The following is a 19,888-nucleotide window of genomic DNA, read 5'->3' on the forward strand; positions in this document are numbered from 1 at the left end:
AAATTCTAAAGACCATCGACACTATGAAGAAACTGCATTGACTAATGGCATCATAATGACAGAATCAAATTCACACATAACAATATTAACCTTAAAAGTAAACAGGCTAAATGTGCAAATGAAAAGACACAGACTGACAAATTGGATAAAGAGTCAAGACCCATTGGTGTGCTGTGTTCAGGAGACCCATCTCATGTGCAAAGACACATATAGACTCAATATAAAGGGATGGAGGAATATTTACCAAGCAAATGGAAAGAAAGAGAAAACAAAAGCAGGGGCTGCAATCCTAGTCTCTGATGAAAAAAAAAAATTAAACCAACAAAGATCAAAACAGACAAAGAAGGGCAATACCAAATGGTAAAGGGATCAATGCAACAAGAAGAGCTAAGTATCCTAAATATATATGTGCCCAATACAGGAGCACCCAGATTCATAAAGCAAGTTATTAGAGACCTACAAAGAGACTTAGACTCCCACACAATAATAGGGGGAGACTTTGACACCCCACTGTCAATATTAGACAGATCAATGAGACAGAAAGTTAACAAGAATATTCAGGACTTGAACTCAGCTCTGGACAAAGCATACCTCATAGACACGTACAGAACTCTCCACTTCTAATCAACAGAATATACATTCATCTCAGTACCACATCACACTTATTCTAAAATTGATATCATAATTGGAAGTAAAACATACCTTAGCAAATGCAAAAGAATGGAAATCATAACAGTCTCTCAGACCACAGGGCAATCCAATTAGATCTCAGGATTAAGAAACTCAATAAAAACCATGCAACTGCATGGAAACATAACAACCTGCTCCTGGATGAGTACTGGGTAAATAACTAAATTAAGGCAGAAATAAATAAGTTATTTGAAACCAACGAGAACAAAGGCACAACATACCAGAAACTCTTGGACACATCTAAAGCAGTGTTTAGAGGGAAATTTATAGCACTAAATGCCCACAAGACAAAGCAGGAAAGATCTAAAATCAACACCCTAACATCACAATTAAAAGAAGTAGAGAACCAAGAACAAACAAATTCAAAAGCTAGAAGACATGAAATAACTAAGATCAGAGAAGAACTGAAGGAAATAGAGAAAAGAAAAACCCTTCAAAAAATCATGAATCCAGGAGCTGATTTTTGAAAAGATTAACAAAATAAATAGACTACTAGCCAGACTAATAAAGAAGAAAAGAGAGAAGAATCAAATAGACACAATAAAAAATAATAAAGAAGATCTCACCACTGATCCCACAGAAACACAAACTACCATCAGAGAAGACTATAAACACCTCTATACAAATAAACTAGAAAATCTAGAAGAAATGGGTAAATTCCTAGACACATACACCCTCCCAAGACTAAACCAGGAAGAAGTCAAATTCCTGAATAGACCAATAACCAGTTATGAAATTGAGGGAGTAATATAATAGCCTACCAATCAAAAAAATCCCAGGACCAGACAGATTCACAGCCAAATTCTACCAGAGGTACAAAGAGAAGCTGGTACCATTCCTTCTGAAACTATTCCAAAAAATAGAGAAAGAAGTATTCCTCCTTAACTAATTTTATGAGGCCAGCATCATCCTGATACCAAAACCTGGCAGAGACACAACAAAAAAAGAAAATTTCAGGCCAATATCCCTGATGAACATCGATGCAAAGATCCTCAATAAAATACTGGTAAACAAATTCAGTAGCAAATCAAAAAGCTTATCCACCATGATCATGTCAGCTTCATTCCTGAGATGTAAGGCTGGTTCAACATACACAAATCAATAAACGTAATCCATCTCATAAACACAACCAATGACAAAAACCACATGATTATCTCAATAGATGCAGAAAAGGCCATTGATAAAATTCAACACCCCTTCATGCTAAAAACTCTCAATAAACTAGATATCGATGGAGCATATCTCAAAATAATAAGAACGATTTATGATAAACCCACAGCCATTATCATACTGAGTGGGCAAAAGCTGGAAGCATTCCCTTTGAAAACCAGCACAAGACAAGGATGTCCTCTCTCACCACTCCTATTCAGCATAGTATTGGAAGTTCTGGCCAAAAGGGTATTCAAATAGGAAGATAGGTAGTCAAATTGTCTCTGTTTGCAGATGACATGATTCGATATTTAGAAAACCTCATCATCTCAGCCCAATATGTCCTTAAGCTGATAAGCAACTTCAGCACAGTCTCAGGATACAAAATCAATGTGCAAAAATCACAAGCATTCCTATACACCAATAATAGGCAAACATGGAGCCAAATCTGGAGGGCACTCCCATTCACAATTGCTATGAAGAGAATAAAATACCTAGGAATACAACTTAAAAAGGATGTGAAGGACCTCTTCAAGGGAACTACAAACCACCACTCAAGAAAATAAGAGAGGACACAAAGAAATGGAAAAATTCCATACTCATGAATAGGAAGAATCAATATAGTGAAAATGGCCATACTGCTCAAAGTAATTTATAGATTCAATGCTATCCCCATCAAGCTACCATTGACTTTCTTCACAGCATTAGAAAAAATTACTGTAAATTTCATATGGAACCAAAAAAGACCTTGTATAGCCAAGACAATCCTAAGTGAATAGAACAAAGCTGGAGGCATCATGCTACCTGAATTCAAATTACACTACAAGGCTATAGTAACAAAAACAGCATGGTGCTGGTACCAAAACAGATATGTAGACCAATGGAGCAGAACAGAGGCTTCAGAAATAATGCCACACATCTAAAACCATCTCATGTTTGACAAATCTGACAAAAACAACCAATGGAGAAAGGATTCCCTATTTAATAAATGGTGTTGAGAAAACTGGCTAGCTGTATGCAGAAAACTGAAACCGGATGCCTTTCTTACACCTTATACAAAAATTAACTCAATATAGATTAAAGACTTAAACATAAGTCCTAAAACCAGGCTGGGCACAGTGGCTCATGCCTATAATCCCAACACTTTGGGAGGCCAAGGCAGGTGGATCACGTGAGGTCAGGAGTTCAACACCAGCCTGGCCAATGTGAGGAAACCCCACCTCTACTGAAAAAAAAAAAAAAAAAAAAAAAAAAAAGCCAGGCATGATAGTGGGTGTCTGTAGTCCTGGCTACTTGGGAGGCTGAGGCAGGAGAATTGCTTAAACCCAGGAGGCAGAGGTTGCAGTGAGCTGAGATAGCGCCATTGCACTTCAGCCTGGGTGACAAGAACAAAAAACTCCTTCTCAAAAATAAAAATAAAAATAAATTAATTAATTTTAAAAAATATCTAAAACCATAAAAACTCTAGAAGAAAACTTAGACAATACTATTAAGGACATAGGCATGGGCAAAAACTTCATGACTAAAATACCAAAAGCAACAGCAACAAAAGCCAAAATTAACAAATGGGATCTAATTAAACTAAAGAGCTTCTGCAGAGCAAAAGAAACTACCATCAGAGTGAACAGGCAACCTACAGAATGGGATAACATATTTGCAATCTATCCATCTGACAAAGGGCTAATATCCAAAAGCTACAAGGAACTTAAACAAATTTACAAGAAAAAAATAAATAAATAACCCCATCAAAAAGTGGGTGAAGGATATGAACAGGAAGTTCTCAAAAGAAGACATTTATGTGGCCAACAAGCATATGAAAAAAAGCTCATCATCACTGGTCATTAGAGAAATGCAAATGGAAACCACAATGAGTTATCATCTCACGCCAGTTAGAATGGCAATCATTAAAAAGTCAGGAAACAACAGATGCTGGAGAGGATGCAGAGAAATAGGAATGCTTTTTCACTGTTGGTGGGAGTGTAAATCAGTTCAACCATTGTAGAAGACAGTATGATTTCTCAAGGATCTAGAACCAGAAATACCGTTTGACCCAGCAATCCCCTTACTGGGTATATACTCAAAGGATTATAAATCATTCTGCTATAAAGACACATGCACATGTATTTTTGTTGCAGCACTATTCACAATAGCAACGACTTGGAACCAACTCAAATGCCCATCAATGATAGCCTGGATAAAGAAAATGTGGCACATATACACCATGGAATACTATGCTGCCATAAAAGAGGATGAGTTCATGTCTTTTGCAGGGACATGAATGAAGCTAGAAACCATTATTCTCAGCAAACTAACACAGGAACAGAAAACGAAACACTGCATGTTCTCACTCATAAGTGGAGTTGAACAATGAGAACACATTGACACAGTGAGGGAAAGATCACACACCAGCACCTGTCTCGGGGTGGGGGGTCTAGGGGGAGGATAGTATTTGGAGAAATACCTAATGTAGATGACAGATTGATGGGTGTAGCAAACCACCATTGCAGGTGTATGCCTATGTAAGAAACCTGAACGTTCTGCACATGTATCCCAGAACTCAAAGTATAATAATAATAACAATTCAATTCTTGAAGATCTACTTTTTGTTAATATAGCTGTCTCACCTTTTATATCCTGAATTGTTGTTTTGGTGTCTTTGTTTACGTTTTGTACTTTGTCTTCGATCTCATGATATTTATTTGCAGTTTGTACTTTGAATTTTTTATTTGTCGTTTCAGACTTTTCAATTTGGTTATTATCCATTGCTAGAGAGCTAGTGCAATTCTTTGGAGGTGTCAGGACACTCCAGCTTTTTGTAATGCTGGAGTTCTTGTGCTGATTTCTTCTCGTGTGAGGGATGTGTCACTTCTTATTTTTCAATTTGCTATCATTTGAATGGAACTTCGTATTTTATTTCTTTTTATTTTTTCTCTTGAAGGTATGACTGTTTCGTATGTTTTGCATAATCATTTTGCTTCACTTCTGGATGCTCTCAAGGGGCCAAAGATCTGTTTGTGTTCTTTTGTTGTGGATAGCTTCTGTGTGGAGACTTTCTCATATCCTGCTTGTTGTAGCAATCTATTGGACATATGAGTTGACACAGTATTTCGTGCAGTGGTGAAGGTGCGGAATACTCAGGAAGCTTATCTCATGTACTAGTACTAAGCCATTCTGGCAACAATTTTGTTTGGTAGTGCAGATCAGCCTGTGGTCCAGTACGTGGTGCTTAAGAATAAGAGCCAGCTAACCCAGGGTAGGGTGGTTAGAAAAGATCTTGTTGGGTGAGCTGAGATCTTGGAGGAAGGGACAGAGAAGCGTGCAGGATCTCCTTGTTCTGAGCTGGTAGGAACATAATCTGCTTCCTTATCACTTCCGTTTTCAGGGCTCATTGCCTTCAGTTTGTAAAGACTCTTTCCTTTAGTTCCTGGCTGCAGTACTGCTGCAGTCTGCAGATAAATGTCTCTGATGGCTACTACCCAAATGGGCTCAGGATAGAGCCTCTTCCCCTAGCCCAGGGTAGGCAATTCTGTGACTTGTCTGTCCTCTTTTTCTGGCATGCTGCTGTTCTGTGTAGGAAGAAGGAGTTAGGTCCCACACTCTGAGTACACCCAAGAGGTGTGGGCTCACTTGCAGTGGAGGTAGAGTCACCATGAAAAATGCAAACTCTTCCTCTGAGTGCACACAGGCTAGCCCTTAGTGGGAAGAATCACTGCTGCATCCACTGAGGGCTAAATCTCACAGGTTCCTGCAGAGACCTAGGAATCTGCCCGTCCGCTATACTTGCCAGTGTCACAGCAGGTTGTGGGATATGTTTGTGGGAGGTCTAGTGCTGTGACAACTAAAGGGCAGAGAATCCCCAGGCATGGCAGTGGCTTGCCATGGGTGCATAACCAGTCTGGCGCCTGACATCTCAGTGTAGGTATGAGGGGAGTGCAGGCAATACCTGCATGAACTGGCCACTCAGTTCTCTTTTACTGGGAAGTTTTTAAATCACTGTCAATAGCATTGCCCTAGGTTACAAAGGCAGAGGGGCTCCCCAACAGTTTGGCAGTCAGCAGATTGTCACAGGGGTGAGGGGAGGAACGAAGTACTCCCACAGAACCTTTCCATGGGGCTCTGAGTTCCCCAGGGGTTGATCTCAGTTAGACTCTTGCTGCTTCCCTTTTCTGCATCTGGGCTTCTTCCTGTAGGCTCTCCAACAGGCCCTGGGTCTCTTCTCTCAGTTTTCCATTTGGAACTTGTCCATTCACCAGTAAATTTGATTTTCTTTCTGAGGAGAAGAGGCATTAGATGGCCCGAGTTAGCCATCTTGAAAAACATAATTGGAATTACACCGTAATTTTGACTTTTGTAAAATATCTTCAGATATTTTTTTAAGAACATTGTGTGTTTTCAGTTTTGTCAGTTTTTAAATTTAAAGACATTTAATTGACAAATGAAGATTACATATTTTCAAGGTGTACAATGTGATAACTTGATATATGTATATATTGTGTAATGATTATCAGAATGAAATTAATTACAACATCCTTCACTACTCATGCTGTACATTAGATTCTTAGAAGTTGTTTATTTTATGACTGGAAGTTTGTGCCATTTGACCAATATCTCCACATTTTTCCCACGCCCAGCACCTGGGAAACACAGTTCTACTCTCTGTTTCTAAGTGTTCCACTTTTTTTAGATTCCATATATAAATGAGATCATACAGTATTGGTTGTTCTGTGTCTAGCATATTGCACTTAGCAATAATATCTCCATGCTGTCAGAAATGAAACTGTCTTTTTCCTGTTTTAAGCTGAATAATATTTATTATGACACACACACACACACACACACACACACACACACACACACACACATATATATGAAATTATAGGCAGGGTGCAGTGGCTCACGCCTGTAATCTCAACACTTTGGGAGGCTGAAGCTGGCAGATCACAAGGTCAGGAGTTCAAGACCAGCCTGGCCAACATGGTGAAACCCCATTTCTACTAAAAATACAAAAAATTAACTGGGTGTGATGACACACATCTGTAATCCCAGCTACTCGAGAGGCTGAGGCAGGAGAATCCGTTGAACCTGGGAGGTAGAAGTTGCAGTGAGTCAAGATCATGTCATTGCACTCCAGTCTGGGCAACAGAGCAAGATTCCATCTCAAAAAAAATTATATATATGAAATATTTAGTGTATATATACATATATATACACACATATATGTGTATACATACACATATATATGTATATAATTAATATAAAAATACATATATGTGTATATATACCTATGTGTGTATATGTGTGTATATATACATATGTATGTATATGTGTGTATATATACATATGTGTGTATATGTGTGTGTATATATACATATGTGTGTATATATGTATGTATATATACATATGTATGTGTATATATGTGTGTATATGTGTATATATACATACGTATGTGTATATATGTGTGTATATATACACAAAATATTTCATATATATAATTTTTTTGAGATGGAATCTTGCTCTGTCACCCAGGACATGTGTGTGTATATATATATATCAGTCAGCATATATATATACACACACATCAGTGAACACTTAGTTGGATTCCATAACCTAGCCACTGTGAATAAAGCTCAATGAACATGCAAATCCAGATATCACTTTGACATACTAATTTCATTTCTTTTGGATATGTAACCAGAAATTGGATTGCCTATAATTTCATTGTATTGTCTTTATAAATTACCCAGTGTCAGGTATTTCTTTGTAGCAATGCAAGAATTAACTAATATGGGTAGTCTACTTAAAGGTTTGTTAGATTTCTTCTTTTCAAAAAACCAACTCTTAGTTTTATTGATCTTTCATATTGCTTTTCTTGCCTCTCTTTTATTTTTGTTCTGATGTTTACATTTTCTTATTTATCCTGACTTTCAGCTAAGTTCTTCTTTTTCTTGATGTGCAAAATTTGACTGTTATTTGAGATCTTTTTTTCTTAATGAAAGCATTTATTGCTATAAACTTTACTCTTAGAACTGCTTATGCTGAATCTTATAAGTTTTTGTATGTTATGTTTCCATTTTTGGTGTTCTCATAATGGTTTTAAACTTCCCTTTTAATTTTTTTTTTTTTTTTTTTTGGCCCTTAATTGTTTAGGAACAAGTTGTTTAATTTTCACACATTTCTGAATTTTACAAAATTTCTCCTATTGTTGATATCTAGTTTTGTAACATAGTGGTCACATAATTACAATATTCTTAAATGTGTTAAGGATTGTTTTGTGGCCCAAAATATGATATATTCTGATGAAGATTCCATATATACTTGAGAAAAAATTTGTGCTACTGCTATTGGATAAAATGTTCCATATATATCTCTTAGGTCCATTTGTTCTATGCATTTGAATGAGCAAACACTTCTTTCAGTATTTACAGACTACTTTTGGCAGATGAAGACCTTCTCCTGTTGATTTCCTGTGCTGACTGGATTATCTCCAAGATTGTGGCCAAGTCGTGTTTGAACCAGGTCATGAGACTGCTACTGGTTTTGCAGTAGAATTTGCAGTTAGTGGGCCTGTTACCAGGGGGTCTAGGGAGTATGAATCCTATATGTTTTTCAAATGGACTGAACTGACTCCAGGTCTTTGGTCAGCAGATCTGGCACTGGAATAAGGATCTACTTCAAAATCTGCAGATGGGTTTCCTGTTTCTAGGTAATGAACGGGTACTGCTTCTTCTAGGTCCCTGGGAGGGCTTATGCTGGGTAATTCTGAGAATCCTCAAACAGGTAATACTGACCCTAGACCATGGCTGGAAGGGCTTTGAATTGAGTCCACGGCTGGTTCAAGTCTGTAGCCATGACTGAGGCCTGTAAGCCTGCCATTGGTGTCACAAGTGGGTATGTATTCTAGTGGCTCCCTGGGAAAGCAGGACTGTTCTCAGACCATAGCTGACACGAGCTGGAGTCAATTGACAGGGCTGTTTTAAGATTCACAGTGAGGCCAAGGTCAGTAGGCTTGCCTACAGCGGCAATGCTGGGTGAATTGCCTTCAGAGGAAATGCTAGGTCCCTCTGCGGTGTGGAAAGAACTGTTCTCAAACTGCAGCTTAGAGGGGCTGGGCTGAGTTACAGAACTATGTCAGGATCTGCCGGAGGGCCAATGTCAGCTGGCTTGGCTACAGGGACATGGACAGGCATGTATTCCTTCAGGCAGAGCTGCTCTCAAACTACAGTAAGAAGGACTGGGGCTAAATTTGCAAGCCATTTTAGTATCTACTGTGGGACTGAAGTCAGAAAGCCTTCCCCAGTGACACTAGTGTGCACGATTCCTCCTGGGCCTTTGGCAGATAGTTTTGGTCACAGGAACAAGGTAAAATAGTGCTGTAGACAAGTCCACAGGGAAATAAGGCTGTTTCCAGGTTGGGCACCAGGACAATGGTTTTTGAGTCTAGCACTGGGGCATGGGTCTTGCCTCTTAAAAAGGCATTCCTAGGTCCTAGGTGCCACCAGAGTTTCACAACCTCCTACCTCAATCCCGATATTTCCACAAATGCACTTTTGTTCATGGATGCCTGCAAAATTATTGTTGTTGTAAGGAGATATGAGTTCACCAGCTCCTAATTCTCCATCTTGCTGAATATCATTCTTCTCATTTTATGATTTTTATCCACTGGCTTTTGATTAGTATGATAAAGTATGTTAAATATTTACTTAAGACTAAACCTTTTCTAGCTGATATTTTATTTAAAGTTTTGCATCTGAAATTTTACCGTATTTTTCTTTTTTATCTATTTGCTGTGTCAGTTTTGCTATCAGTATTATGTGAGCTTTAAAATAAATGTTTGTAATTTTTTTTTATTCGTGTTCTGCAACTGTTAGCTTGATAAGGCTGTCACAATGTTATAGGAGTTGTTAAGAAACTATTTTAGGCACATAGAGAGGCAAAGAGGTCCTTGGAAAGTTTTTGTTTTAAAGCAGCTCCAGAAATGTTTCTCTTGTCTAGCAGGAAAGCACGGGCTCTTAGAGCCAGGCTGGCAACCTTTGATATGCAAATGCTGGCCATTAGAAACTGGATCTGCCCAAACATGGCTATTCCCGCCACCTTCTTGCCCTTGCCCCGACACGTATCTGGCAACATGGCCTCCCCCACATATCCCCATGTGTAGAATATCATGGCGCCCTGCATTTGCATATTAAAAGGCTAGGGTGGGAGGGCCAGTTTTTTCATGGGCTATGTGAATGACATGCCTGGTCAAACCAATCCCCTGAGCCCTATGCAAATGAGACACCACCTCCTCCAGCCTACTCATATAAGCAGCCACTTTTCTGTGGCACATGGGGTCTCCTCTCTTGGCTTTGGGGACCCCTCCCTCTGTCTCTGTACAGGGAGCTTCTTCTTTCTGCTCCGTTCTTTCTTGCCTATTAAACTCTCCACTCTTTTAAACCACTCCACATGTGTCCATGTCGTTTTATCCAATTCCCACTAAACAAGAGCCCCGTTGTTCCTCCGCTCATCGGAGCTGTATCAGTAACAACATACCAAAGACTTGGGTGGATTAAACAAGAGAAATTTATTTCTCACAGTTCTAGAGGTATAGAAGTATAAGATCAAGGAATCTACAAGTTTAGTTTTTTTCTAAAGCCTCACTCCTTGGCTGACAGTGGCTGTCATCTTGCTGCGTCCTCACGTGATCTTTTATCTGTGCCCACATGTTCTTGCTGTCTCTCTGTGTGTGCAAATTTTCTCTTCTTATAAGAACACCGGTCAGATTAAATTAGGCTTGACACTAATGCCCTCATTTTGACTTAATTACATCTTTAGGGGCTACATCTGAATAGTCACATTCTGAGATATGGAGTGTTAGAGTTTCAACATCTGAATTTTGGGGGAACACAATTCAGCCCATCACAGAAAGAGTTAAAACAATATTGGATTCATCTGTGTTCTAAAGATTTTAGATAATTGACCTACAAAAACTTATTCCATGACTAATAAGTTTTAAGTAGTTATTTTACTACTTTTTCAAATCTGATTTCTTCAATGACAATTTGTCTGTTTAGATTTTCTAGCTTTTTAAAGAAACAATTTTGTCATTTTATATTTCCCAGAAAGTCAGGTATTTCATCTATATCTTTGATATTATTTTTATAAACGAGTTAATTATGTTATTATATCATTTTTCTTCTTCTGTATCAGTGTTCACTTTCCCATTTATATTTTTTAATGTGTGTATTTTGTGCTTTCTTCTTTTCTTTTTTCAGATTTTCAGGCATGTTAGTGATGTATCTATATTTAAGGAACAAATTATTTGATTTACTTATGAGATCTACTGTTTATTTTTCAAATTTTTTTCTTTATTTTCATTGTGGTCAATATTCTGGTTTAAAACTGTGATATTCTGTGGTCTTGAGTTCATCCTGGGGCTGTGTGAGAAATAAGTAAACTCTTCGCAAGTTGGAGAATTGTAATATTGTTGGTAATTTAAGAGCCAGGTTTTCAGAGTCAAATAAGCATGAAAATAGATCCTGAACATGTATGATTTCAGACAAGTTATTTAAACTCCAATACCTCCATTTATTTGGAAAAGAAGTGTAAGTGTACCTATCAATGTGGATGATGAAAGGACTACATAAGATGGCAGAGGAGTTAAGAGGAAAGGTTCTGCAGAGTCATTGGTCTTAAATCCTCAATCCATTTACTCTCTGTGTGACTGTGTTTAAATGATTTATCTTTTCTCTGCCTGAGTTTCTTTATTTGTAAAATAGAAATAATAATAATACTTATCCAGACTACTTTTGAAAAAATAATTAGGATTAGTATTTTTAAGCATTTCAGAGAGTGACTGGCCCTTAGTAAAATAGTAAAAGAAATGAGGAATTAGTATTACTACTAGTGTATTTGGGCCCCAATATTTAGAAGTAGCCTCAATAAACAATAAATGACTATTAATGAGAAAGGAAATGTTAATATATTAGAACTGCCTATGTCTACATTTATCTGAGAACCTGACCTACAAATATGTTGTCAATTAACTCTAATTGGCTTAACCAATACTTTCCATGAAATCAACATTTATTTTATTTTTTGTCATTTACTTTTTAAAAATTGTGGTAAGATATACTAATATAAAATTTCCCATTCTAACAATTTTTAAGTGTACAGTTCAGTGGCATTAACTATATTTACATTGTTGTGGAGACATCACCACGGTCTACCTCTAGAACTTTTTATATTCACAAACTGAGAATCTACCCATTAAACAATAATTAACCATTTCTCCTACATCCATCCCCTGGAAACTACCATTATACTTTCTGTCTCTGTGAATTTGACTACTCTAGTACTTCTATACCAAATATAAGTGTATTTGTCCTTTTGTAACTAGCTTATCTCAGTAAATCTTGCACAATGTATTTAAGATTTATCCATGTTGTAGCATGTGTCAGAACTGTCTTCCTCTTTAAGGCTGAATAATATTGCATTGTTCATGTATTAGGCCCTCCATATTTTTGGGTTCTGCATCCATAGGTTCAAATTGCTGTGAATCAAAACTATTTTGAAAAAATGGATAAATGCCTCTGTACTGAGCTTGTATAAATATTTTTCCTTGACATTATTTGCTGAACAGTAGAATATAACAACTATTTACAGTGCACTTACATTGTATGGGGAATTATAAGTAATCTAGAGATAATTAAAAATGCAAAAGAACATGTGCATAGGTTAAATGCAAATACTACATCTTTTTATATTAAGGACTTGGGCATCCATAGATTTTGGTATCCACAAAAGGCCCTAAAACCAATCCTCCATAGATACTGAGAGACTACTGTATATACCACATTTTGTGTATGTCTGTGAATGGACACTTAGGTTGCTTCTACTTTTTGACTCTTGTGAATACTGCTGCTATGAACATGAGTGTACAAATATCTGATTGAGTCCATGATTTCAGTTCTTTTGCTGATATACACAGAAGTGGAATTACTACATCATGTGGTAATTCTATACTTAATTTTTTGAAGAATTACCAAACTGTGTTTTGCAGCAGCTGTAATACTTTACATTCTAATGGCAGTGCACAAGGATTCCAATTTCTCCACATTCTCAACAACACATATTTTCTTTTTTTTTTTCTTTCTTTTTTGCTTTGAGGATAATCATTATAAGGGTGTAATGTGTGATCTCATTATGGTTTTTACGTGCATTTCCCTAATAATTAGTCATCTCGAACATATGTTATATGCTTATTGGCCATTTGTATCTTCAATGTCTATTCAAGCCTTTTACCCATTTTATAATTTGTTTTTTTTTTGGTTTTTTAAGTTGTTGAATTCTAGGTGTTCTTTACATATTCTGGATACTAACCTGTTATATATGATTTACAAATATTTTCTCCCATTCTCTGGATTGACTTTTCCTTCTGTTGATAGCACCCTTTGATGCCAAAAAACTTAATGTTGATGTAACCTAATTCATCCTGTTTTTTTTTTTCTTTTGTCTACTGTGCTTTTTTTGTTTACTGTGCCATTCAAGATATCATTACCAAATCCAATGACACAAATCATGTCCTTATATGTTCTTCTAAAAGTTTTATAGTTTTAGTGTTTAAATATACGTTTTTGCTACATTTTTGTTTTTTGTACATAAAGTAAGGTAAGGGCCCTACTTTATTATTCTTTTTTATGTAGATACTCAGTTTTCTCAACATTTGTTGAAACACTCTCTTATTCCCCATGGAATGGGTCTTGGCATCCTTGTCAAAAATCATATGAACATTATACAATTTTTTTCTACAATCTCTATTCAATTCTATTGGTATATATATCTTTCTTTCTTTTTTTTTTTTTTTTTTTTTTAAGTACAATTTCCATTTTATTTTTCTCCAGAGAATAGTCTGTCTCAGTCTTTAAGGACTCAGCTCCTTACATGGGCTTTGGTGGGGGACTTGGGGCAGCACCCGCAGGTCTAAATCGGGGAGGGGGTGTTCGGTCCTTGTGAGCTTCACGAGATCGATTCCTGACTACTTTGCTGTGAATTGCACAACTCACACAGTAATGCAGCTTCACATACAGCTTGGGAAGCACATAGGCATCAAAGACGCTCGCTTCAGAAATGTCCCTGACCACTGCGGTCTCCACTATGTTTCGAATGACGAATTTCTTAATGGCCTTGTCCTTGGGCACGCATCGGGCACAGTTAGTGCAGCGAATAGGCTGCACATGGCCGCGGCCCTTTTTGGCACGACCGTTGTTCCTTCTTTTCTTTGTCCTTTTGGACGTATGGACCGAAGAGAGGAGGTATATATATCTTTCTTTATGCCAGTCCCAGACTGTTTTGATTGCTTTAGTTTTGTAATAGGTTTGCTATCAGAAACTATAAGAGCTCCAATTTTCTTTCAATATCGCTTTAGCTATTTGGTGTCCCTTGAAATTTCATATTAATTTTAGGAAGTATATTTCTATTTCTATAAAAACCTTTATGGGGAATTTAAAAGAATTTCATTTAATTCTCAGATTTCTTTGGGTAGTACTGCAGCAGCTTAACAATATGAAGTCTTTAAATCCATGAACAAAAGGTGTCTTCCTAATTATTGGTGTCTTTTTCAATTATATTCAGCAATATTTTTAGTTTTGAGTGTACAAGTTTTTCACCTCTTATTTTAAATTTTATTCCTAAGTAGTTTTATTATTTCTGATGCTATTTTCAATGGACGTCTTGTCTTGATTTTCTTTTCAGATTTTTTGTTGGTAGTATACAGAATAGCCACTGGTATTTGTGGGTTAATTTTTCTTTTAATCTTGCAATTTTGCTAAATTGATTAGTTCTAAGAGTATTTTGGGAATCATCAGGGTTATCTATATATGGATTATGTCATCTTCAATAAAAAAATAATGACTTTTTCTTTTCCAACTTGGATGTCTTTTATTTCTTCTTTTTTCTTTTTTTTTGCCTAATTGTTCTAGCTAAAACTTCCATTACTTTGTTGAATAGAAGTGGCACAAATAGGCATCTTTGTTTTGTTAATGTATTATTAATACATTATTAAAATTAATATAAAACAGTTCATTAATATTAATATTAAAACATTTTATATTAATATTTTATTAAAAGGCATCCATAATTATTATAGCAATAAGATATTCAGACATCAAAGGTTGTCTGTGTATAATAGACACAATCTATAAGTAACTTTTTAAAAAATATTGAATTTTCTTCTAACACGTGGCATATAGAATTTGGACATTGAGAGGACACAATTGACATTATTTTTGTGAAGATCAAAGATTAGGTATTTTTAAAGTTAGTCCTGTTAGCAGAGTTTATAATAAAAAGAAAACACTATAAAAGGTATCTTATAGTTGTGCTAAACTATATGTAATATTGCTTGCATATTTAATTTGCAGATCATTTGACATACATACTGTATAATTTAAATTTCAAGGTGCATAAAAACTGCATATCTCATCCATGCAATTAATTGATGAGCTGTAGCATGAGTTCAAAACTACTTTCTTGGAACAAAAAGATAGATGCTTAAATAAATATGCATACATCCCAAAAATAAGCTACATTTAAGCTATGAATATAATGTATCAAAAATATAGTTGTGTCCTCTGTTTCATGTTGTTATACTTGAGTAATATATGATAAATGTGTCTCAAAATAAAAATAACATGGGTACTATGCTAGTTAAAATTAATAACCTTATACATTATTGAAATAATACTTGAGTTATGTATTTGTTATATTACTAATAATTTCAACACTTAAAAATATCATAAATTTGGTCATATGATGTGCATACATTTATTTGTATCTGTATTTCTATGCCTGTTGTGGTATATAAATTCCTTGAGGGCATGCATTTTGTATATTTAATTTGCATTGTTATTATATCTGACAAAGTAGCATTAACTAGTGTTTGCTTGATAATATATTTGCTAGTAAATCAATTATTAAGGAACTTAGAATCATTAATGTGATTATTTTACAATCAAATTATAATATAGAGCAATCAAGTTTCTCTCACAACATTTATTTTGTTCTTTCAGTTTTACCAAGTTAAGGCACTAAAGTTAAAATGTAGTAAAAGGTCACCAAAACTGAAAAGGACATAACAGATAGGAGTTTAGAGCTGACTCAAAATTTTAGCTCAATTGTCAAATGAAATCTGGTTAATTTTAAAACTCTTAGCTTTTTAGCACCCAGAAAATATGGGCAAAAGCTGTTTCAATCTGAGATAATAGAAGCAAAGCACTGTCACTGCATTTTGGCCAGAAGAATTGCTCGGAGTTGACTGCTGTAAGCAAATGTCAGTATACTATGCTTAAGTTAATACAGATGTAGTTAAATTTATTTTTCCAATAAGACATCTCTTGAACAATTCATTCAGTCACCTTCACATTAGCATATTTCACTTTTGGAAATAATACTTTCGCAAATTTCAAGCTTTATCTGTAATGAAAGGAAATACGATTTCAGACAATTACGAGGAATGTGTGTTATCTAACGTTGCTCTTTATAACTTAGTTTAAACTAAATCTTTTCTTGAAATGCAACTCCATATGGAATCTTACAACATATTTTCTTTGTGTATATGTAAAATCAAGATTATATAGATATAGGTAGATATTATATATATACACACACGTAGATTTTGTTTGTTATTTTGATTTCATTGAGGAACTCATTTTCCCAGTATTTTAGTTAAAACTACTTATTGACAAATTGTTCTCATGTGTCCCACCCTTCTAGATTTATATTAATTTGTGTAAGAATATTATCTTGTCTGTTTGTGCTGGTATAACAAAATACCTGAGACTAGGTAATTTATAAAGAACAGAAATTTATTTCCTCCCATTTCTGGGAGATGGAAAGTCCAATCTCCAGACACTGGTACATTTGGTTTCCAGTGAAGTCCTGTTCCTTACACATGGCATCATCTAGATATCCTCATGTGATGGAAGGGATGGGAAGGACAAAAAGGGGATGAACATTGTATCACCATATGGTAGAAAAGCCCAGGAGAGTAAACTCATTCCCCCAAGCCTTTTTTATAAGGGCCCCAATTCAATCCATGTGGACTTTCTCCCTCAATTTAATCACTTCCTAAAGACCCCACCTCTTAATACCACTATGTCGGTGATTTAGTCTCAAGATGCAAATTCTGGGAGGCACATTGAGACAAGGCAAATGCTTATGTCTTACATTGATAGCCATTTCAGACATTAGTCAAAGTAAAGCCGAGATTATAAAGATGTTTACACACAGAATGAAACACAGTATTTGCAGATCATGAATCTGATGAGAGACTTGTGTCAAGATTATCTGGAGAACTCATACAACTGAATAATAAAAAGACAAATAATATAGGCAAAAACATTAATAAACATTTCTTCAATTCGTATATAAAATGTCCAATTAGCACATATAAAAGATATTCAATATTGTTAGTCATCAGGGATATGAAAATAGAAACAAAGATGAGTAACCATTTCATAGCAAAGAGGAAGGCTATAATTAAAAAAAAAAACAAACATAAAAACAAGTGTTGTGAGGATGTGGAAAAATTAAAACCCTCACACATTGGCTGTAAAAATGGAAAATGTAGCAGGTACTTTGTAAAACACTTTGAAAGTTATTCTAAATTTTACATATACTTACTACATAACCCAGCTATTCTTCATTCCACTTTAGGTATATACTCAAGAGAAACAAAAACTTGTGTCCACTGAAAATGTTTTACATGAGTGTTCACATCAGTATTATAAATACATCAGTATTATAAATAATAGCCCAAAAGTGGAAAGAAATCAAATGTTCATCAAAAGATGATCAGATAAACAGACTGTTATGTAGGGATACAGTGGAATATTATTTAACCATAAAACGGAATAGCATACTGATACATACTAGATAAATGTTGAAAACATACTGTTCGGCAAAAGAAGGCAGTCACAAAGACCACATATCTGATAATATTTATATGAAATGAAAAAGTCTGGAGAAAACATAAAACAAATATTTTATTAACTAGTATTGCCTATAACAATTAACATTAGATTTTAACATGCAAAAATGAAATTAAAGAACATATTCTGTGCATGACAATTCTGCAAATAGGGCTTTAGTTTTCCAGTTCTGCATGTAAGGAGCTTGGAAGATGCCACTTTTTTTCTAGCAAGGAAACAAATTGAGAAGCCTGAAAAATGTACTACTCTTCTGGATAAATAAGAAATGCAAGCACACAGGGAAAACCATTGCCCCCAAGATTGGAGATGCAGATAGGCTTACTGAGAGTCAGAACTTATTGGGGAAGAAACTCATAGGCAGAAACCACAACAGGTAACAGTGAAGGAGTAGGAAAACACAAGCTATAATTGATAAATTGCTTAAGGCTTTGTGTGTACGAGTCTGATAGTTAAAACTCCAGGAGGACCCAGTCAAAGCAGGCACACCATACTCACATGAGTTAAATTTACCTCCAGAAGCTGGAGCAGGTCTCACACTAAATATGGGAGAAGCTCTCCCTGTTCAGGATGGCTGACTAGAAGCAGCTAGTGAATGCCTATATCATGGAGAAGAATTAAAATAGTAAGTACATATTGGCACTTCCAGTGGATTGTCTAAGGGAGAATCCTTAAATTCACCAGAGAAGCACTGGGAACCATAGAAAGCAGAGGAGAAGGAGTGAAGCCATGCAGCCTGAAGAGCCAGTACTGGTGTGAACCTGGGAGAGGCCTCCTAACATATGGAAAGCGTGAGTGAGTGAGAGACCCCAGGGGCTCCACACTTCCATCATGGACCTTTACAACCCTCATGACAGGAGAGTCCTTTTGAACCCCCTCCCCCAGCAGGTCTCCAGATTGAAACAGGGAGCTACCTGGAGACCGAGCAAAGGTACCGCTCAAGCAAGCCCACATGGAATTCAACAAGCTTTTGATACCCAAGCAGCTCCATACCAGCTGCCACCGCTTTGCCAAGGAGAGAGGCCAGGCACTTTTGCACACTCCCAGGACAGATACTACCCTCAGGACAGATACCACTCCCATTGTACAAAGCAGCAGGCAGATGACACATTACATGACCCTTCACCTCCATTGAACCCCACCAAATTGGGTTTGTCTGCTTTGGAGACAGGCCTCCAGCACACCAGCCCCATCCCCACCTGAACACTGCAACTGCAGCTTAACTCTCTGCAGCCTCTGACACCGCTGCCTTTGCCTCTGCTATCTACGGGGGCAGGGCACTTTTGGGAACTGTCAAAGTAGATCCCAAAATCAAGGCACAGGGGCATGGGCAGACTATGCAATGCATGATCCTCCACCTCTGTGGCTTCCTCCCATGCAGGGCTTGCCTGTTTCAGTGACAACCTTGTAGTGCAGTGCAGCTCCCCTTCCCCAGGTTGAACACTGTGACCACAGCTCGGCATTCCTCTGAGGGCCTAAGTGCTACCATGCCTGCCTCTGCCACTGCCACCCACAGGCTAGGAATGTAATGAGGAGGTGGGGCATTTTTGCATGCATGTAAGACAGAACCTGCAGCCACAGTGTGGTGGAGAAGGTAGACTGCACACTGCGTGACCCCTTGACTTTGTAGCTCTATTCCGGGTGGAGCTTACTTACACAGCAACTGTCTCCCAATGCACCCACCCTATCCCCATCTGAAGACTGTGGCTGTAGCTGAACTTGATAGGCCATCCTGCGCATGTGTCACTGCTGCCTCTGCCCACCCCTGCCACCCTAGGACCAGGGAAGATAAGGGTAGGCCAGGCAACTGTACATGCTCCCCACAGTGAAACCCAGTGCTCCTTCTATGGCAGGAAACTGCAGGCAGGCCATATGCCCCACAGTTGCCAGTCTTCACTGCCCATGGGGTCCTAACTTTCCCAGCAAGAAGCCCGCAGCACAGCCACACTGCTCTTTTCTGACCATTTCACCTGCAGCCCAGCCCCTAAAACCTGTGATCTTCCCTCTGGCTTCCACTGCCTGAGCATTCTGCCTGCCCTAACCTGACAGTTCTGTCAGTGACCCAGAGACCAACCCATCCCTCCTAA

The 19,888-nt window shown here is 37.1% G+C and overlaps 1 protein-coding gene across 1 annotated transcript; it reads right to left on the reverse strand.

Annotated features, from left to right (window-relative positions):
* Positions 1 to 13,666: 13,666 nt before the first annotated feature.
* Positions 13,667 to 19,532, reverse strand: LOC101011437 (40S ribosomal protein S26-like). Its single transcript, XM_009197897.4, has 3 exons — positions 19,485 to 19,532; positions 16,266 to 16,287; positions 13,667 to 14,167 (listed from the first exon to the last, which is right to left on the reverse strand). The coding sequence occupies exons 1-3, from the start codon at positions 19,530 to 19,532 to the stop codon at positions 13,755 to 13,757; spliced, it is 483 nt and encodes a 160-aa protein (XP_009196161.2). The 3' UTR covers positions 13,667 to 13,754.
* Between the last annotated feature and the right edge of the window lie 356 nt (positions 19,533 to 19,888).

This window comes from Papio anubis, chromosome X (genome assembly GCF_008728515.1).
Source record: "Papio anubis isolate 15944 chromosome X, Panubis1.0, whole genome shotgun sequence".
Taxonomy (NCBI): Eukaryota; Metazoa; Chordata; class Mammalia; order Primates; family Cercopithecidae; genus Papio; species Papio anubis.

Coding starts and splice junctions, on each gene's coding strand:
- LOC101011437 (XM_009197897.4), bottom strand. CDS start 19,532: ATGGCCTATCAAGTTCAGCTACAGCCACAGTCTTCAGATGGGGATAGG. Junction 16,288..19,484: donor AGTCTTCAGATGGGGATAGG/GTGGGTGCATTG, acceptor CTTTCATTACAG/ATAAAGCTTGAAATTTGCGA. Junction 14,168..16,265: donor AAAGCTTGAAATTTGCGAAA/GTATTATTTCCA, acceptor CTAAAGCAATCA/AAACAGTCTGGGACTGGCAT.